This window comes from Alligator sinensis, unplaced genomic scaffold, assembly GCF_000455745.1.
Source record: "Alligator sinensis unplaced genomic scaffold, ASM45574v1 scaffold1845_1, whole genome shotgun sequence".
Taxonomy (NCBI): domain Eukaryota; kingdom Metazoa; phylum Chordata; order Crocodylia; family Alligatoridae; genus Alligator; species Alligator sinensis.
Window position 1 is genome coordinate 85,979 of NW_005843407.1, and position 16,207 is coordinate 102,185.

Consider the following 16,207-nt stretch of genomic DNA (forward strand, 5'->3'; position numbering starts at 1 on the left):
TTTTGGGGTGGGCTTGTGCCACGTGGTTCATTGAGAGTTGCGATGCCTGCTGGGAGGCTGCAGAAAGGCAGACAAAGGAGTGCAGAGGACGTGTGCATGCTAAGGCTGGCTGTAGGAGACCCACATTCAATTCCCTACTCGGGTGTGGGCTCCTCATGTAACCTTGTGCCAGTTGTGACTATGGCAGAGCCTCGGTTCCCTGCCTGTAAAATGGGAATAACAGTAGCACTTCCCTGCCGTGCAGGGGAAAAATGCTCTGCAGATAAGGAGTGCCCAGGCACTAAGGGAATGGGCCATACTGACGTCTAAAGTAACAAGCCTAAGCAATCCTCCAGCACAACCAGTCCTCTTGCCCTCTGAGGCCGTTGTGCTTGGCGGTGCTGACGTGGCTCTCGGTGTGTTTCTTGCAGCACTTGAAGACGCTGCAGCGGAAGCTGGAGGAGCAGGAGGAAGCCCTGCTGGGGCGCGCCCAGGTGGTGGACTTTCTGCAGCAGGAGCTGCGTGGGGCAGAGCAGCAGAGCCAGGTACCGCCTCATGTGCTGCTTGCAGCAGACTCGCTCCTCAGGTGCGGGCATCTTGTCCGGAGCCTGGCGGCTCTCACAGCTCCTTGCTGCTGAGGCCTCGCTTCTGACTTGGGCTCTGCTGGGAACTCCCAGGTCATTCAGGGATGTTAACTTGTGGATCTGAGACAGTTTGTCTGCAGTGGGACTGCAGTGACCCTCGGTGTGTGAATTAGGAGTTTTATCCAGTCTGCCCCTAGCATCTTGAAGTTGAGGAGCTCAGCTTTCCCAGCCGTGGGGCCTTGCTTTCATGCTCAGTGTCAGACTTTCAGGGTCTCTGGTCCCAGACCAAAGGATCTTTTTCTCTACCGTTGTCACTGGCTAGTCTCTCTCCCGCTGTCACCGCATCAGGAGCACTTTGATCTCCGAGGCCCCCATGTCATGAGTAAGACCAGGTCTAGTTAGGAGAGCTCTGGAGGGTACCTAATTTTACCACCTCTGTGGTTTAAAAAAGGAAAAGAGTGGTTAAGTGCTGCACAGGACTCGCCCAGTGCCGGCTTCTGCAGGAAGGCCGGGGCGGGGGGTCTAACATTATTCATCTTTTTCAAGTTTTGAGGGGAGTGGACACAAACTGCCTCGTGGCCGAGACTCTTGCAACGTAGGCATAGACATGCTCGCCTGGCTCTGAGATGAGCTGGTTTCTTTCCGTTTTCTTAAAATGTTAATGTTCAAGATAGGGTTGGAGCGTGTGGGTGGTTCAAACCTCCGAGAGTCCAAACGAGATGTGCAGATGTTAGGTGTTGTTCAGTCACAGTGTCATGGAGAAACAGGACCAGATGGGCCCTTTGAGTGCCTTCTAGTCCAACCTCTGCCTGAAGTGCAAAAGAAAACTTGAGTTTTGTCCTTTTTGCTTCGGTGTTCAAGAGATGTGGAAAGCTGAGCTGTTTGTGTGGGTTTTCTGCAAGAAGGCCCCCTCTGCCATGTCTCCCCTGCTGAAATGGTGGGATAACGACAGCACCGCTCGTAAGCAAGTGAAACTTGCTGGAGAGGAAGTGTTTTGTTTCCCTCTACCGTCCCCTTCCTCGTCCATCCCTGACACCCTAGGCTGAAAGGAAGCCGGGTGCAGAGGCACTCCCCCTGGCTTGGATCCAGCTCTCACCGGGTTGGCAGTGGCGCGCTCTGGCCCTGCCGCGATGCAAGCCTGCCTCTGTGCAGTCCCTCCCGAAGGGCCTGGCTGTGCGGTGAAAGCTGGGTGTGGTGCCAGGCACTCCCGTCTAGCACTGGTGTCTGGGAGCGAGCGAGCCGATACCCTAGAACTTTGACCTGGGGAAATTTCCACCTGGCTTGTTGCGAGGATTGGGAGTTGGCTGCCATGATCTCTTCTGAGAAGCTCCCTTCTAGCCCAGCCGTCCCCTTACTCCTGAGTTCGAGCAGGGTGCCCGTTTCCTGCTTTGGAGCTGCCTAGAAACAGAGCGTGTTGGCCCTCTAAGTGTCTTTTCCTTGCTGTAATCCAGATTTCTCCCAGCACATGCAGTTTCCCCTTTGGGGTCCTAGGATGATATTCTCCTGTGCTGGCCTAGTTTCCAACCCGTGCAGTTCCTGTGCACTCTTTCTTTTACTTGGATAGTTGGAAACTTTCCCTTGCTTCAGTTTGATGCCGAGTATGGTCCCGTTTTCAATCAGTGCCTTGAGGTGTGTTGGCTTTCCCTTCTGTTTAAGTCCCTCCCGGTTTGCTTTCACAGACCCTCTCAGAGCAGTGCCAGAAGATGGAGGCAGAGCTGAGCGCCTTGCAGAGCGTGCTGGAGGCAGAGAGAGAGGCGTCTCGGAGCCTCCCGGAGAAGATGGAGCTGGAGCTGGCTGAGCAGAAGCAGGCCTTGCACAGCCTTCAGGAAGAGGTGCAGAGTCTGTCTGAGCAGCTGGCTCAGGCAGGGAGGGCGCGGGCTGAGCTGGAGTCGGAGTGCAGAGCCCTGGAGCAGAAGCACAGGCTGGAGACGGAGGAGAAGGACCTGCAGATCTGTCGGCTTCAGATGGTGGAGCAAGAGTTGTGCTCGAGCCACGATGCCCTCGTTGCAGAGAACCAGCAGCTGCGGCAGGATGTCGATCGGTTGCTGGCGCCACCCGCTGAATGCTCTGCCGCCGCGTGGTGCCTGCAAGGTCAGCCAACGGTGCAGTGGGGCCGAGGCATCCTGGGGATCTCCTGGGCGGGTGGGAAGCGGCTTTGCTTTTTATGGTGGTTCTCAAGGAAGCACGTAATGCTCTCAGGGAGAGGGAAGCATAACCCTGAGCCTTGCATCACGCTTTCCCCAGCTACCAGCTTGTCCAAACCGTCGTGAGTTTGCTTGCTAAGTTGTTTAAAATACCTTCAGGGGATATCACAAACTTAGCCATCCCTGTCCCTGTAAGAGCAGATCACCAAGGGCTGTTGCAGTGAGAACTCAGGCTGTGTTATGACAGGGAAAACTTACCTTTTTCCCCCGGTTTTGCCTTGTGTGTTTGAGGGTGTTTTGTGCAGCTGATTCTGCTGTTTTCCCAGGACAGCCCCTTCCCACTGTTGCAAAAACAGGATGGTAAAAGCATAAAACTTGGCAAGTGAGTGGCCCATGAAGAGGAGAAATTCCTGAGACTGGATGTCGTACTAATGCTTTCCTTGAACCACAGGCTAGTTATTTGTTTAATATGCAAAGCACCTGCCTTGCAGGGAGAGACGGAAGAAGCTCGACTTTATTTATTTTACCTGAGAGAAAGTTAAATAGCAACTTGTCCCTGCCCCCTTGGAGGAGAGGCTCTTCAAGACACAGGCAGCTGGAGGCAGACTCGGATGAGAAATACCGTTGGTAGCCAAGTGCCCTTAACTGCTAGCGCAGCTCCCTGAGGATGCTCCGTTGCTTTACAGCAGGATTGGGCGTCTCTAAAAAGACCCGTCAGCACTGCCAGAAGCTGAGGGCCCTTAGTGATGTCATATGGTCACAGTACGATCCTCCAGTCTGCCCTCCTGCATACATCCTTCCTGGCCTTCATACCTAGGAACCTGAGCACTGGGCACATGGGTTACCAGTAGGGTTGAGGGCTCCAGGCAGCCGGCAGTCACAGCGCAGGTTTCCTAGACACACAGTTTGACGCTCCAGAAAGGAGCATCCTGTCTCCTCGAGTCTTCGGTCCCGGGCCCTGCTGGGGCTCTGGGCAAGAGGCAGGGGTGCCAGCTGTTGCAACATCTCTGCAGACGGGTGTACTGAGAATTCAGTCTAGATTAATTTATATTACATAATCTCAGTCTCTGGCTGCTTTTTCTTGTATGGGCTCTGAAAGGAAGCAGTGACTGGAGAGGCACTGGTGCAAATGGCTGGTGCAATAAACCAGTGTGTGCACACACAGGCAGAAGGTGGGTCACAGAATCACAGATGACAAGGGCTGGAAGGGAGCTCAGGAGGTCACATCTAGTCCAACCCCTGCTCCAAGCAGGACCAGCCCCATCTACATCATCCCAACCAAGGGTTTGTCTAGTTGGGTCTTCAAAACCTCCAAGGATGGAGACTGCACCACCTCTCTGGGGAGGCTGTTCCAGTGCTTTATTACCCTCCCAGTGAGAGTTTTTCCTAATATCCAACCTCAACTTCCCTTGCTGCAACTTGAGTTGAATCCACCCAACCATATGCACTGGTGCACTGCTTTTTCTATTGCCTTTTACTGGCCCGTGAGGGATTGTGTCAAACGCCAGGTGCCCATTTACAGCTGGGTTGACGGGGTGGCTTCCATTGTGAGTCTGGAGCGAGCTTCAAATTCGCACCTCTGGAGCCATAGCAGAATGCCTTTATCCCTTGGCCATGGGTGTAAAAGCTCAGACAGGAACACTTCTGTGTTAATGTTTTCTTTTAGAGGAGCTTGCACAGACATCCGAGGCGTCCATTCACCCCCAGGCTGACCCAGCATTGCTGAACTCCCTGCCAGTCGCACAGGTCTTCGAGGAGCAGGTGCCAGCTCTCAAGGTAACCTACCCAGAAACTATCCCATGTCCTGAGGATCGATGCTAGAATGCAGAGGAGGGGGACGCCTTCCCTCGCTGCCTTGGGGGAGAGGGTTGATGCATGGTCTAGGCTGGGCAGATGTTTTACAAAACCGGTGGAGTAGAAACATCTGGAAGGTGGTCAAGGCTGGGGGATGGAGAACTTGCAAACTGACTTGTCGAAATCCCAGCGGAAAGAACAGGACCTCGTTCTCCTGAGAAACCTGTCGGCGACTTGGTCTTTCTGCTCTCCAGCCAGGCTCTGCACAGGCTGAAGCAACCCTGCAGGAACACCTCATGGAGCAGCAGGAGGAGACGGGGATTTTACTGCCTTCCACTGCAGCACTGGAGGACCTGAAGGCTGAAAATGGTATAATTACACCTCCTCTTGCCTATTTTTAGCTAATGAACATGCTTTTGGTTACTGGATTAATCTACATGCCCTGCTAAGGACTTAGAGCTGCTCTCTAATCCTCTGCACAAGGAAGGGGGAAAGAACTGTTCAAATCTCAGCCTGTGAGCAAAGAGTAAAGGGAAACCCAGCAAATAGGCCAGCCTCTTGGGATAATAAGGCCAGCCCAGCCCAGCATAGATCCCTTCTGATTTTAGCCTTTGGGATAGCAAGCAGAGAGTGGAGGAGGCAAGGAGAGGAGGCGGAAAGGATTTCTGTTGTCATTACCTCTGTAATGCCACGTGCGTGTGTGTGTGTGGCTCTCCCTGCCTGGCAGAGCTCACAACCCATGTAGAGACCAGAGCACTGGAAGCAGCGATCATGGGGAAAGGAAGGCAGGGATGATGAGGTGACATGGCCCCAAGAGGGGTCAGCCCTCACAACACGGCTTACTAGCAGTTTTGATGTGTTGCGTGTCTTCTGATGCGTCCTGCATCTGCGATGCAGTCTGGGTGCGAGGCAGCGTGTGCTGAACACATGCTTGAATGCTCCAAAATAGCAAGGAAAGATTAGAGGAATAGTGCTGGCCCCAGTGCAAAAGGCCGAGGAGCTGCTGGCGGTGCATTTTGCACAGGTGTCACGGTGCAGGGCCCATCTGTGGGGATCGGATGCATGTCTGGAAACGTTGGCTGGAAGCCACAGCAGCTCTCCTAGCCTGCTGGTGCAGCTTAGAAGAAAATAGTAGCTCCTGGCTGGCAGGTTTGGGGTGTGTGAGGGAGACCTTTGAAGGGAGTGGTGGGGTGACAGGCAAGGCTGTGTGGGAAAGGGTTTATTGCACTGTTCAGACTGGTTCCTCCTGGTTTCCATTTGTCCTGGTCTTCATATAGCGTGCCACTACCATTCACTTACCACATATCTTGGGGATCCCCCTGTGCCCTTATCACCAGGCTTTTAATTGAGAAGGGTGGAAGGGGGCCGTGTGATCCATAGACCCTAGTTTGAGACTAGCTGGTATGATGCATATTAAACACCATCCAATATTAAGCTTCACGTCCAAAAGCAGGCTGTGTCATTGCAGCGTACCCAAAAGTTGCTGTAGGAAGGAAGAAAGCCTATAAATCCCATCTGACTGCACTCGGTAGGAGGTCACGGTCGACCTTGTTAGAAGGTCAAGGTAACGTCTTTCATAAAATGGCTGAGCATTGAATGGAAAGCTCCTACTGGCCGGGCCCAACGTGGATGGGAGCGAGTTACACACGTAGTCTTTTAGCTCAGGATGTGCATCCTGGAGGAGGACACGCATTCGAGTATCTCCCTGGTCAAACCTGTCCATAACTCATCCCAATGGGAGTCGCTGAGTTCCTTTCCTGCGGCAGCGAGTCGGGAAAGTCCTCTTTTGGTCGTTAAAAGCATTACCTTCAAGCATATCAGATGATGTTAATGTGGGCACTTTTCCCATTGCAGTTCTGTCTGGGGTTTTGCAGTGCGCCTCTCACCATGGCTTCTAGGTGCTGGTTTACAGAAGGTCACCGAGTGGCTCTTTCTTTCCTGGCACCTGTTGCTGCAAGCCCTGCGGTTCTGAACTGCTTTGGGGCCAGAACAGCAACTCCATTTCACTTCGCATGAAAGGGGAGAGTGGGACTAGGGCGCGCCTAAAGGTTTTCATCACAGCAGGCTCTCCTAAATCCTGTAGCCCTCTCCAGGGTGCTCTGGAAGACGCCTGCCCTGGTGCCAGCACCCTGTCGGGGCAATCACAGCCTTTCTCTGAGACGTCCTTCGTCTGGGGGTGATTGCGCTTCTCGTCCCCACCTGGCACGTTGCTGAGAGCGAGCCTGGGAGGGAAGGTTAACGCCTGCTTGTTCATGACCATTTCAGAGACCCTGCGCGCTCGACTGGCCCTTGTGGAGGCTCAGCTGGAAGCTGCGATGGGCACGGAGCATCCCAACCAGGTAACGACTCGCACAGGCCGGACTCCAAGTCGGTCAAGGGCGCAGCCTTGAGCAGCTTCCCCTAAGTAGCTGTGGCCTCTCCAAGCAATCCTCTTTGGGGCATGATTAGCTGGATTTATGTGGGTGGCAGAAGAGGCTCTGCATACAGCCTGTACTTGGCTGGGTATCAAGCCCCTCCCCTTCGCTGGCTGCACGGGAATTGGGGTATCCTTCCGGCTGCTTTTCTCTGCCCTCCGCAAGGTGCGTCAGCCTTTGGCCCAGTCCGGCCCGGCTGAGCTGCGCGTGGCAGGATGCATCCAGCCCTGTGCTGCCCCATGGCCCTGGCAGGAGATATGTCTTGCATCTTGCCAAATGAGCAATATGTCGGGCAGGAGCAAGGGGTCGCAGAACCTCTTTGACCTTGGTCTCCGCAGATCAGATCAGTGCTGGTGCCAATGCGGGCCATTGCCGTTGGTATCTGTCTGAGCTGAGATACACATGAACGCGGACCCTGCGCAGGGATGGGCTGCTGCATCCCATGTCGGCTTTGTGCAGATGTTGGTGCCTCGGTGGCTAGGATGGTTTGGCCAGGCGGCCCAGATCCGACCTGTGGCACTGCGTCATCTGGCCCGTGGGGCTCCTCCTGGATCTAGAAATTTGGCAGCACTGGTTTGCTGCTGCCAAATCTCCAGACCCTGCATGCTGGTGTCTGATCCGAGCATGCAGAGCCGGGCTGCAGGTGTTGGGGGGGCCCCCAGGACCCATTCTTGGCACGCGGAGGGCAGGTGTCATACTCCAGGGCTCGATCCAGCCCCGCACCACTCATCTGACCCATGAGGCCAAAAGGTTCAGTACCTGCTGGTTGAAATCTGTACCAGGAGCTAGGTCTGCGGGCACGATCTGTCCACAGGGCTGGTGCTCGCTGGGCGCTCTGCATCGTGATTGTGGGATGGTGGCACCACTTGCATTGCTGAAACTTTTCAGTGTCCTGTGTCCTCCGCTTGAGCATACAGGGGTTTGCTTTGGGGCTGCTGCGGTTGCGACTGAGCCGCAGCGATGCGTTTGCCTGCTTTCCACCCCCGCAGGCAGCTGCTGCACGGGCTGACCTGGCTGGGACCTGACCTCAGCCCGGAGTTGTTCGCATGGGCTGTGAGAGGATCCCAAGCACCACATGAGTGTTGTGTTAACGAAAGGGCATTTCGGTCGTCCCTCCCTCACGGCAGCTTTGACCTCCCCTCCTCCTGCTAGTCCAGCATGCACGGCTGCTGTTTAGAAACTGCCACCTGCATGCAGCGGGTTGCAGTGATGACAGCATGTGCAGGGTCTCGGCTGAAGACCACGCGGCTACTCTGCATGTGTCTGCCCGCTCGCGAGCGCCCCTCATCCCACAGGCCTCTTCCGTCTAAGCCCTAGGAAGGGAAGCTCTTATGCGGCATGGCTCTGTCAAAGAGAGGGCAGACCCTGTGTCCACGGGCCTCTCCTTGCTGTGCTCAGGGGGTGGGAATGGGCTGATGGGAGCGCAGGGAGGCAGGCAGGAAGGAGCGGGCCCACATGAGGATTGCGATACGTCTTGACGCCCACAGGGTCAGCCTTTGCCGTACCACTGAGCTCAGCTCTGCCCTTAAACTGTTGACTACTCTTATACAGACTTTTTCCTCCATGGGGCAACAGAGGTAAGTCATAAAGTAACGGGTGAAGGTAAAACAGGTCCGACTAGACACGAGGCTGCTAAAAGAGCAGAGCCCCAGGGTGAAGGCTGCGGCTCGAAGAACGTGAGCACTGGCTTACTGGGTCAGAGCAATGGTCCGTCTAGCCCAGTCTTCTGTCTTCGGCAGGAAACCCATGGCACATCAAAAAGGCCCGTCTCCAACAGTGGTAGAAGTGGATGCTGCAGAGGGGAGCACATTCAACTGGATCCCTCTAGAGAGATCTATCCCCTGTTCATTACCCTCGCTAGCATCCACCGTTAGGGGTTTAGAGAGATCAGAGTAAACATCTCTCTGGACTTTTTTAAGAAACATTTGGACGTTTATCTTGCTGGGATCCTTTGACTGTAGCTGGCTTCCTGTCCCTGGGGCAGGGGGCTGGACTGGATGATCTTCTGAGGTCCCTTCCAGCCCTAATGTCTATGAAATCTCCAACCCTTCTGGTCAGTAGCTATTGATAGACCCATCAGCCATGAATTACCAAGTTCCTTGTTGACCCTGGCTATGCTATCAGCTTCCACCACCTCCTGTGGCAGTGAGTTCTGCAAGTTAACTGCAGGTTGTTTAAAAGAGTCCCCTCTCTCTGTTGCTGGTAGGCTGACAGCCCCGGAGCTGATGCCCTGTCACCAGAGTCGCCGAGTCCTGAGGAACCGTCCTCAGCTGGAGACCCCTCGCCTGGGCCTGAGGGTAAGATGCAGGATGCGGGTGTTGGGGTGACCGAGCGGCGAGGGCTTCAGCAGGGAGCGGCGGGGCTCGGCGCCAGGTTTGAAGTGACACCGGCAGAGGGGAGGTTCTGATGCATGGGGACGGGAGGAGCTTGAGACGGCTCAAGGAAGAGGCGAGATGGCTGGGTGAAGGCTGGGTGGGTAACGTAGCATGCAAGGAGGGGGCCTGGGAAGAAGCAAGGTGCTAGGCCAGGAGCCAGAGACCTGGTTTTCCCTCTTGCTGCACCCAGCTGCTGTGGGTTAGGAGGACCTCCTAGCCTCGTGGGCTGCTGGGCCCATGAGATGATTGGAGAGAGCCAGGCCCCAAGCATGCACGCACGCTTCGCCCTGTTTAAAATGTGTGCTGCAGCCACATGTCTGCCCCTTCCCTCTGCTCGTGGGCTGGGCATGGAGCCGGACGTGCTGATGGCGACAGGCATGTGTTTTCTGTCTCTAGGTGCCTCAGTCGTGCCAGAGAGTCGCGAAGAGCCAAGTCCCCAGCTGCCTGATGACCCTGCACCTCCGCCACAGGTATGAGCTTTGCAGCGGTGGCTTCTCATGCGACCAGACCAATCCAAAGTTGAGGCCACAGTCTTGCTCAGGAGGGTTTGAGGAAAGTCCAAAGAATCTTCTGCCACCGCCAGCATTGTACAGCCTTTTGCTGCTGCTCCAGGTCCTTCATGCTGAGCCCTCTTGAGTCGTGCCTCGCACACGGGTGCTTCGAGGCTTGACAGCCACCGGCTGGGATGACGTGCTCGGGGGCTGACCCTGTGCGGAGCAGGGGCCTGCACTAGTTGTGACCTGAGGGCCCCGCCAGCCTGGCTGTGCTGTGATCCCCTCCAGCCTGCCAGAGGACAGCCTCTGCAATGCTTAGACATGGAGGTCACGGGCAATTAAAGTACTGCCCGGGTAGGCACAGGGAGAAGTCGGGGATCCCCTGCCCCCACGTGTCTCCAGAAGACCTCTGAGAAGAGACAGCGCCTTGCTCCAGGCGTTCGCTCAGTTTCTCCAACCCTGACCCCGACTCTCAACAGCACATGGGCCTTTTTTCTAACCCCACGTAACAAAGGATTTTGACCCCTTTGTGCCTCTTGGGTAGCTGGCAGCTCAGCACAAGAGAGTTGAATCCCTCGAGGGACCTCTCTGAGCTGATATCCCTCTGTCCAAGTGCATTCGTCCCCTTGGACTGGCAGTCGTAGCTGCTCCTAAGGTCCTTTCCAACTGGGCACCGGGCACGAGGGTTGAGCAGGCTTTGCACAGCGATCGAGAGCCTCCTGGTGTGCCGAAAGCAAACCTTTTCTTCTTGTTTTAGGCCGGTACAGAGGACGCTTCCACCTGCAGCTCGCAGCTGGCTGGAGCCGGTGGCTCACCCGCCACTCAGGGGTCTGTGGCTGCAGAGGAACACAAAGAGCTGTCGGTTTTGCTGCTAGAGCTCAGCGAGGCTCAGGAGGAGATCGACTTCCTGAAGCGGCAGCAGCTGCAGGACCCGGGCAGTCAAACCTCCATGGGGACCTGGACGGGAGAAGAGACCAGCCTGCTGGGAGAAGGATCCCAGGTGGAATTCCTCACGGGAGAAGGGCAGGAGGCCTCACCTCCCCAAAACGAACTGAGCGGCAGCTCCATGCTTACAGAGGTGGAAGCCCAAGGCATCGCAGAGCATCGGGAGCAGACAAGCATCCCGGAGAGCATCATCCAGGGCGGAGGGGAAATGGGGGCTGTGCTAGAAGTCTCTGGAGCAGCCCCAGAGCCTGGCACATGTCAGCCTCAGGAGCTGACGAGGTTGCAGATGCAGATTGAGGACCTGCAAGCACGCCTGCGATCATCAGAGGAGCTGCATGAAAACGAGTTAAGGGAGAAAGCTGCAGAAATAAGCAGGCTAAACCAGCTGGTTGAGGAACACAGGAGAAATGTTGAGGACTCTTCCAGTGCCCTTTGTGCCCTGGCTGGTGAGAGAGACCAGCTCCTGTCACAGATGACGGAGCTCTGTACCATCACGGAGCTCAAGGAGCAGGTGAGGCAGCTGGAGGAAAACCTCGCCGACTCGGAAAAGCAGAGGTTCTCGGACTACGAAAGCAGGACGGTGCAGTTCAGCCTCCTGAAGGAACAGATCCAGAGCCTGAAAAACGAGTCGAAATCCAAGGAGGTCAAAATTGAAGCTTTGCAGAAGGACCTTGACGAGGCCCAGCTGGAGCTATCTCAACAGGACGCTGTAGCCAAGGGCCTGAAAAGCCAGCTGGAGAGGAAGGAGGGTGAAGTGCTGGATAGGGAGGAACGCCTGAGGAAGAGCACGGTCAAGACGGAGGAGCTGTCCCAAAACATTACTGCCAAGGAGCTGGAGACCGCCCGGCTGGAAGAGCTGCTCGCTGAGCAGACGGAGACTGTGGCGAGCCTCCAGCGCACCTTGCAGGAAAGGGACCAGCAGATGATGGAGATCAGCGTCAGCATGTCTGAGAAGATGGTCCTGCTAAACGAAGAGAAGTTCTCTCTGGGCAGCGAGCTGAAGAGCCTGAAGGAGCAGATGAGCCAACGGCAGCAAACCCCGGAGGTACGAGACCAGCAGACAGAGACGGTGGGGGAGGCAGAAGACACGCGCCTGGTGGGTGATGGACCCCAGCGGCAAGGCGAGGCGGCACCGCGTAGGGAGGAGGAGGTGCCGGTCGGAGAACTGGAGCTGCTGAGGAGGGAGAACGAGCAGGTGAAGCGGAAGCTGCAGGTAGCTCTCGTCAACAGGAAGGAGCTGCTGAAGAAGGTCAGTAGGCTGGAGAGCGACTTGGCGTGCGGGCGAGAGCAGCCGGGTGCAGAGGCGCCGGAAGCCGCAGCGGAAGAGAATGCCCCCAGCGGACCGCGTTCAGGCACCGAGGGGACTCCCGAGAGCCCAGGCAAGGAGACGGTGCCGGCCGAAAGAGAAGCTGAGCTGCAGAGCCTCCGTGACGCCTTGCTGGAGAAGGAGGCGGCTGAGGCACGGTCCCAGGCACAGATAGAGGAGATGAGGCAAAGCTTGCAGGACAAGGCCACCCTTGTCGAGTCCCTGAGAGCGGAGGTCACGGAGAGCCAGTCAGCCCTCCAGAAGCTAACGGCAGCTCGTGAGAGCTCAGAAGCTCGTTTCCCAGCAGATGAGGGCGACAGCAAGAGTGAGGACGTTGGTGCATCTGCTGCGGGTCTTGAAGAGCAGGAGACATCCGCCCTGAGAGCACGAATCTCTGCCCTGGAACAAGAGCGGGAGCAGCTCCACAGAAAGCTGCAGGAGGCTCTGGCCTCTCGCAAGGACACGATAAAGAAGGCTCAGGAGAAAGACCGGCACCACAGGGAGCAACTGAAGCAGCAAAAGGATGATTACAACCTCCTGCAGGAGCAGTTTGACAAGCAGAGCAAGGAGAAGGAAAGCATCCAAGATGAGCTCAGGCAGCTCCAGGAGCAGAGGGCGTCTGCAGAGAGGCCTCTAAGTGCACCTGTCTCCAGCTGCAGCATGCAGTCTTCATCCCTGGAAGCAGAAAACACACAGGCCAGCGGCAGCCTCCGGCAGGACGCAGACATCTCTGCGGAAGAGCCGGGGGCAGAGCTGGCGGCGCTGCAGGCTGAGCGAGACCAGCTGCGAGGCGAGATCAGCCGCGTGGAAACGGAGCTCGCTGACAAGTCCCAAGCAGCCGTCCAGCTACAGGAGCGCATCGCCCAGCTGCTTTCGGAGGTGGCCGGTCTGCAAAGAGCCTGTCAGCAAGCAGAAGCCAAGGCGGCAAGTCTTCAGCTGGAGCTGGAGAGGAGCCACGCAGAGATCTCCGGACAGGAAGATGTGGAGGAGCTAAAAGGCCTTGTGAGGCAGAAGGAAGAAGAAATCGGACTTCTCCACGCGCAGCTCGGGGAAAAGAGCGAAGCTCTTGCCAGCGCGCAGGCAGAGCGCCAGGAAAAAGATGACGTGATCCAGGCACTGAGCAGCCAGCTGGACGGGCAGGCGAGGGCGCATGAGGAGCAGAGCAGGCGGCTGCAGGCTGAGCTGCTCGAAGTCCAGCAGAAGCAAGACGAAGGGGCCGAAGAAGCCAAGTGGAAGAGCCAAATGCAGAGGAAGCTGCAGGCCGCGCTCATCTCCAGGAAGGAGGCGCTGAAGGAGAGCAAGTCTCTAAAAGAGGAGCTGGCTGCGGCTAGAGCCACCGCCGAAGATCTCTCCATTAGGTTGAGGGACCTGGAGCGCCAGGCTAGCGACTGGGCAGCGGAGAAAGACGCATTATCTGCAAAGGTAGCCAGGCTCACAGAAGAGAGAGAGAAGCTCATTGCAGAGGTAGACAAAGCCCTCATGGAAAACCAGAACCTCGATAGCTCTTGTGAGAGCTTGAAGTTGGCCCTTGAGGGCATCACTCGAGAGAGAGAGACGCTAGAGAAGGAGGTCGAATCCGCGAGGTCTTCGCAGGCTGCCACGAGCTCCGAGTGGCGAGAGAAACACCAGGAGCTGCAGAAAGAATACGAAACCCTCCTGCAGTCCTATGAGAACGTGAGCAACGAGGCGGAGCGGATCCAGCGCGTCCTGGAGACCGTCAGGCAGGAGAAGCAGGAGGTTTTCCTCCGCTTGAAAGGGGCGGAGGGTCAGCAAAGAGAAGCGGAGAAGCAGCTGCAGGACACTGAGCGGGAGGTCGAGGGGATGAAGGAGAAGATGAGGAAGTTTGCAAAATCCAAGCAACAGAAGATCTTGGAACTGGAAGAGGAGAACGAGCGGCTGAGGGCAGAGGTGCATCCTGCTGACGGTGACCCCGGCAGGGCGGGAGACGCAGCCCCGATGAGCGCCGGCCTTAGCGAGGAGCTAGAGCGTGCCAGGCAGGAGCATCAGTCTCTCTCTGCCCAACTGGAGATGTTAATGGCTGAAAAGGCTGCTCTTAGCCAAGAGGTGCAGGACTTGAAGCACCAGATGCAGTGCGCAGAGTCCAAGCTGAAGGAAAGCCTGAAGGCAGCAGAAGTAGAAGAAAGTCGAGTAGTTCCTGCAGCAGCATCTCCTCTAGCGAGGGCTGAAGACCTCAAGGATGTGAGCAGCCCTCCAGAGACCCTGGTGCCCGCCACCGCCGGCCCCGTAGCCGAGGCAGAACGAAAAGAGAGGGAAGGCAGCGCTTCACCCAGCGACATTGGTGCTCACCTGCAGCAAATAGCTCAGCTCGCGGAGCGAATCTCGGACCTGGAGGAGGGCAGGACGGCTGCGGAAGAAGAGCTTGGCCGCGTCCGTGCGAGCGTGGAGACTTTGGAGCAGGAGAAAGCAGCCTTAGAGAGCCTCGTGGCAGCAAAGGTCCAGGACCTGAACAGCCTGCAGGAGACGGTCGCCCAGATGGAGCTGACCGGCCGACAAACCAAGGAAGAGCTGGCCAGGATGACCCAGCTGAAGGAAGCCACGGAGGCCGAGAAGGACGATCTGGAGGAAAGGCTCATGAATCAGCTGGCAGAACTGAACGGGAGCATTGGGAACTACCAGCAAGACGTGACGGACCTCCAGGCCAGAGACGAGCAGCTGAGGTCTGAGCTGCAGGGTCTGCAAAGAGCCATGCACGAGTTGGAGGAGGAGAAGCGCCAGCTGCTGAGGGAGAAAGCCGAAGCGGAGGCGGAGACCCGGAGGGAGCACGCAGAGAAGCTGCAGTGTGCCCGGAAGGGAGATGGCAGCAGGACGCACGCCAAGGAGCTGCAGGAGCTGCTGAAGCAGAAGCAGCAGGAGGTGAGGCAGCTGCAGAAGGACTGCATCAGGAGTCAGGAGAAAGTCAGCGGCCTGGAGAGAACTGTGAAAGCCCTGGAGTTCGTCCACAGCGAGTCTCAGAAGGAGCTGGAGGCAGCCAAAGAGAGCGTGGCCAGGGCCGGTGAAGACGCCGAGAAAGCACGAGCCGAGCTGGCGTCCTGCAGAGCGCGGCTGGACGACACCCAGAGCGAGGCGGCCAGGGTGCTTGCAGAAAGCCTCAGGGTGAAGGAGGAGCTGCAGGCGACCAGGGACCAGGTACAAGCTCAAGCCAAAAAGCAAGGCGAAGACTTCGAGAAAAGGCTGGTGCAAGAGAGAGACAAGCATGCGAAGGAGGTGGAGAACATGGCTGAGAAGCTGGCAGCCTCGCACAGAGAGAGGGACCGGCTGGAAGGGGCCGTTGGGGACGTCCAAGACTCCCTGCACAAGAAGGACCAAGAAACCAAGCAGCTGCAAGGCAGCCTGAACAAAACCCTGGCCCAGCTTGCAGCCTTCACCCGCAGCATGTCCTCCCTCCAGGACGACCGGGACCGCGTGATAGACGAGTCCAGAACGTGGGAGAGGAAGTTTACCAAGGCCATCCAAAAAAAGGAGGAGGAGATCCGGTCCAAGGAGGAGACCTGCGCGGTCCTGAAGGACCAGGTTCGACAGATGACCATGCACGCCGAGGAGCTGCAGATTCAGATATCCAGGTAACGAGGGGATAGCTCTTTGCTCTGGTCCTTGCAGCTGGAGGCAGTGCAGAGCCGTGACAGTCCAGCAAAAACGCAGGAGATGAGGGCTTCTGTGGGTGGTGTTTTTATGGGACTGTTTGTATCGCTGGGCCAGCGTTCAGGTTCTGCTGGCCGTCTCCAGGCCTGAGGGAAGGGCACAGCGGGACTCGAAAGCTTGTCTGCATCCCTGCTGTATACTTGGTCCAGTAGAAGATACTGCCCTTGGAAATCCCTGCCGTAAACAGGCCTTTGGATTTAAAGGGGGAGAAGCCACGGGGGTGGACAAGTTTCCAGGCCCCTGTTGAAAAGCAAAAGGCATTTGAAGACTTCATTCAGTTGTTTTAATTAAATCCTGGAGTCAGTCAGGATTCCCACAGCAAGCCTCTGGCTTTAGAGGGCCAGGTCTGCAAGGAAACTGGGGAGGCCACATCTGGAGTCCCACGTCCAGTTGTGGGCCCCCCACCATAGAAAGGATGTGGACACACTGGAGAGAGTCCAGTGGAGAGCTACAAAAATGGTTTGAGGGCTGGGGGACAGGACTGGTGAGGAGGGGCTGAGGGAAATGGGCTG

General features: G+C 56.8%; 1 protein-coding gene across 3 annotated transcripts in view; it reads left to right on the top strand.

The window, feature by feature from the left end:
- Positions 1-16,207, top strand: part of GOLGB1 (golgin B1) — a 45,042-nt gene that overhangs the window by 17,334 nt on the left and 11,501 nt on the right. For all 3 annotated transcript variants that reach the window (XM_025195113.1, XM_025195112.1, XM_006038588.3), the window contains exons 8-15: positions 411-524; positions 2,243-2,654; positions 4,374-4,483; positions 4,756-4,870; positions 6,767-6,840; positions 9,122-9,212; positions 9,687-9,760; positions 10,542-15,616. In XM_025195113.1, the coding sequence (XP_025050898.1) occupies positions 411-524; positions 2,243-2,654; positions 4,374-4,483; positions 4,756-4,870; positions 6,767-6,840; positions 9,122-9,212; positions 9,687-9,760; positions 10,542-15,616 (6,065 nt within the window). The remainder of the gene's footprint in view (positions 1-410; positions 525-2,242; positions 2,655-4,373; positions 4,484-4,755; positions 4,871-6,766; positions 6,841-9,121; positions 9,213-9,686; positions 9,761-10,541; positions 15,617-16,207) is intronic.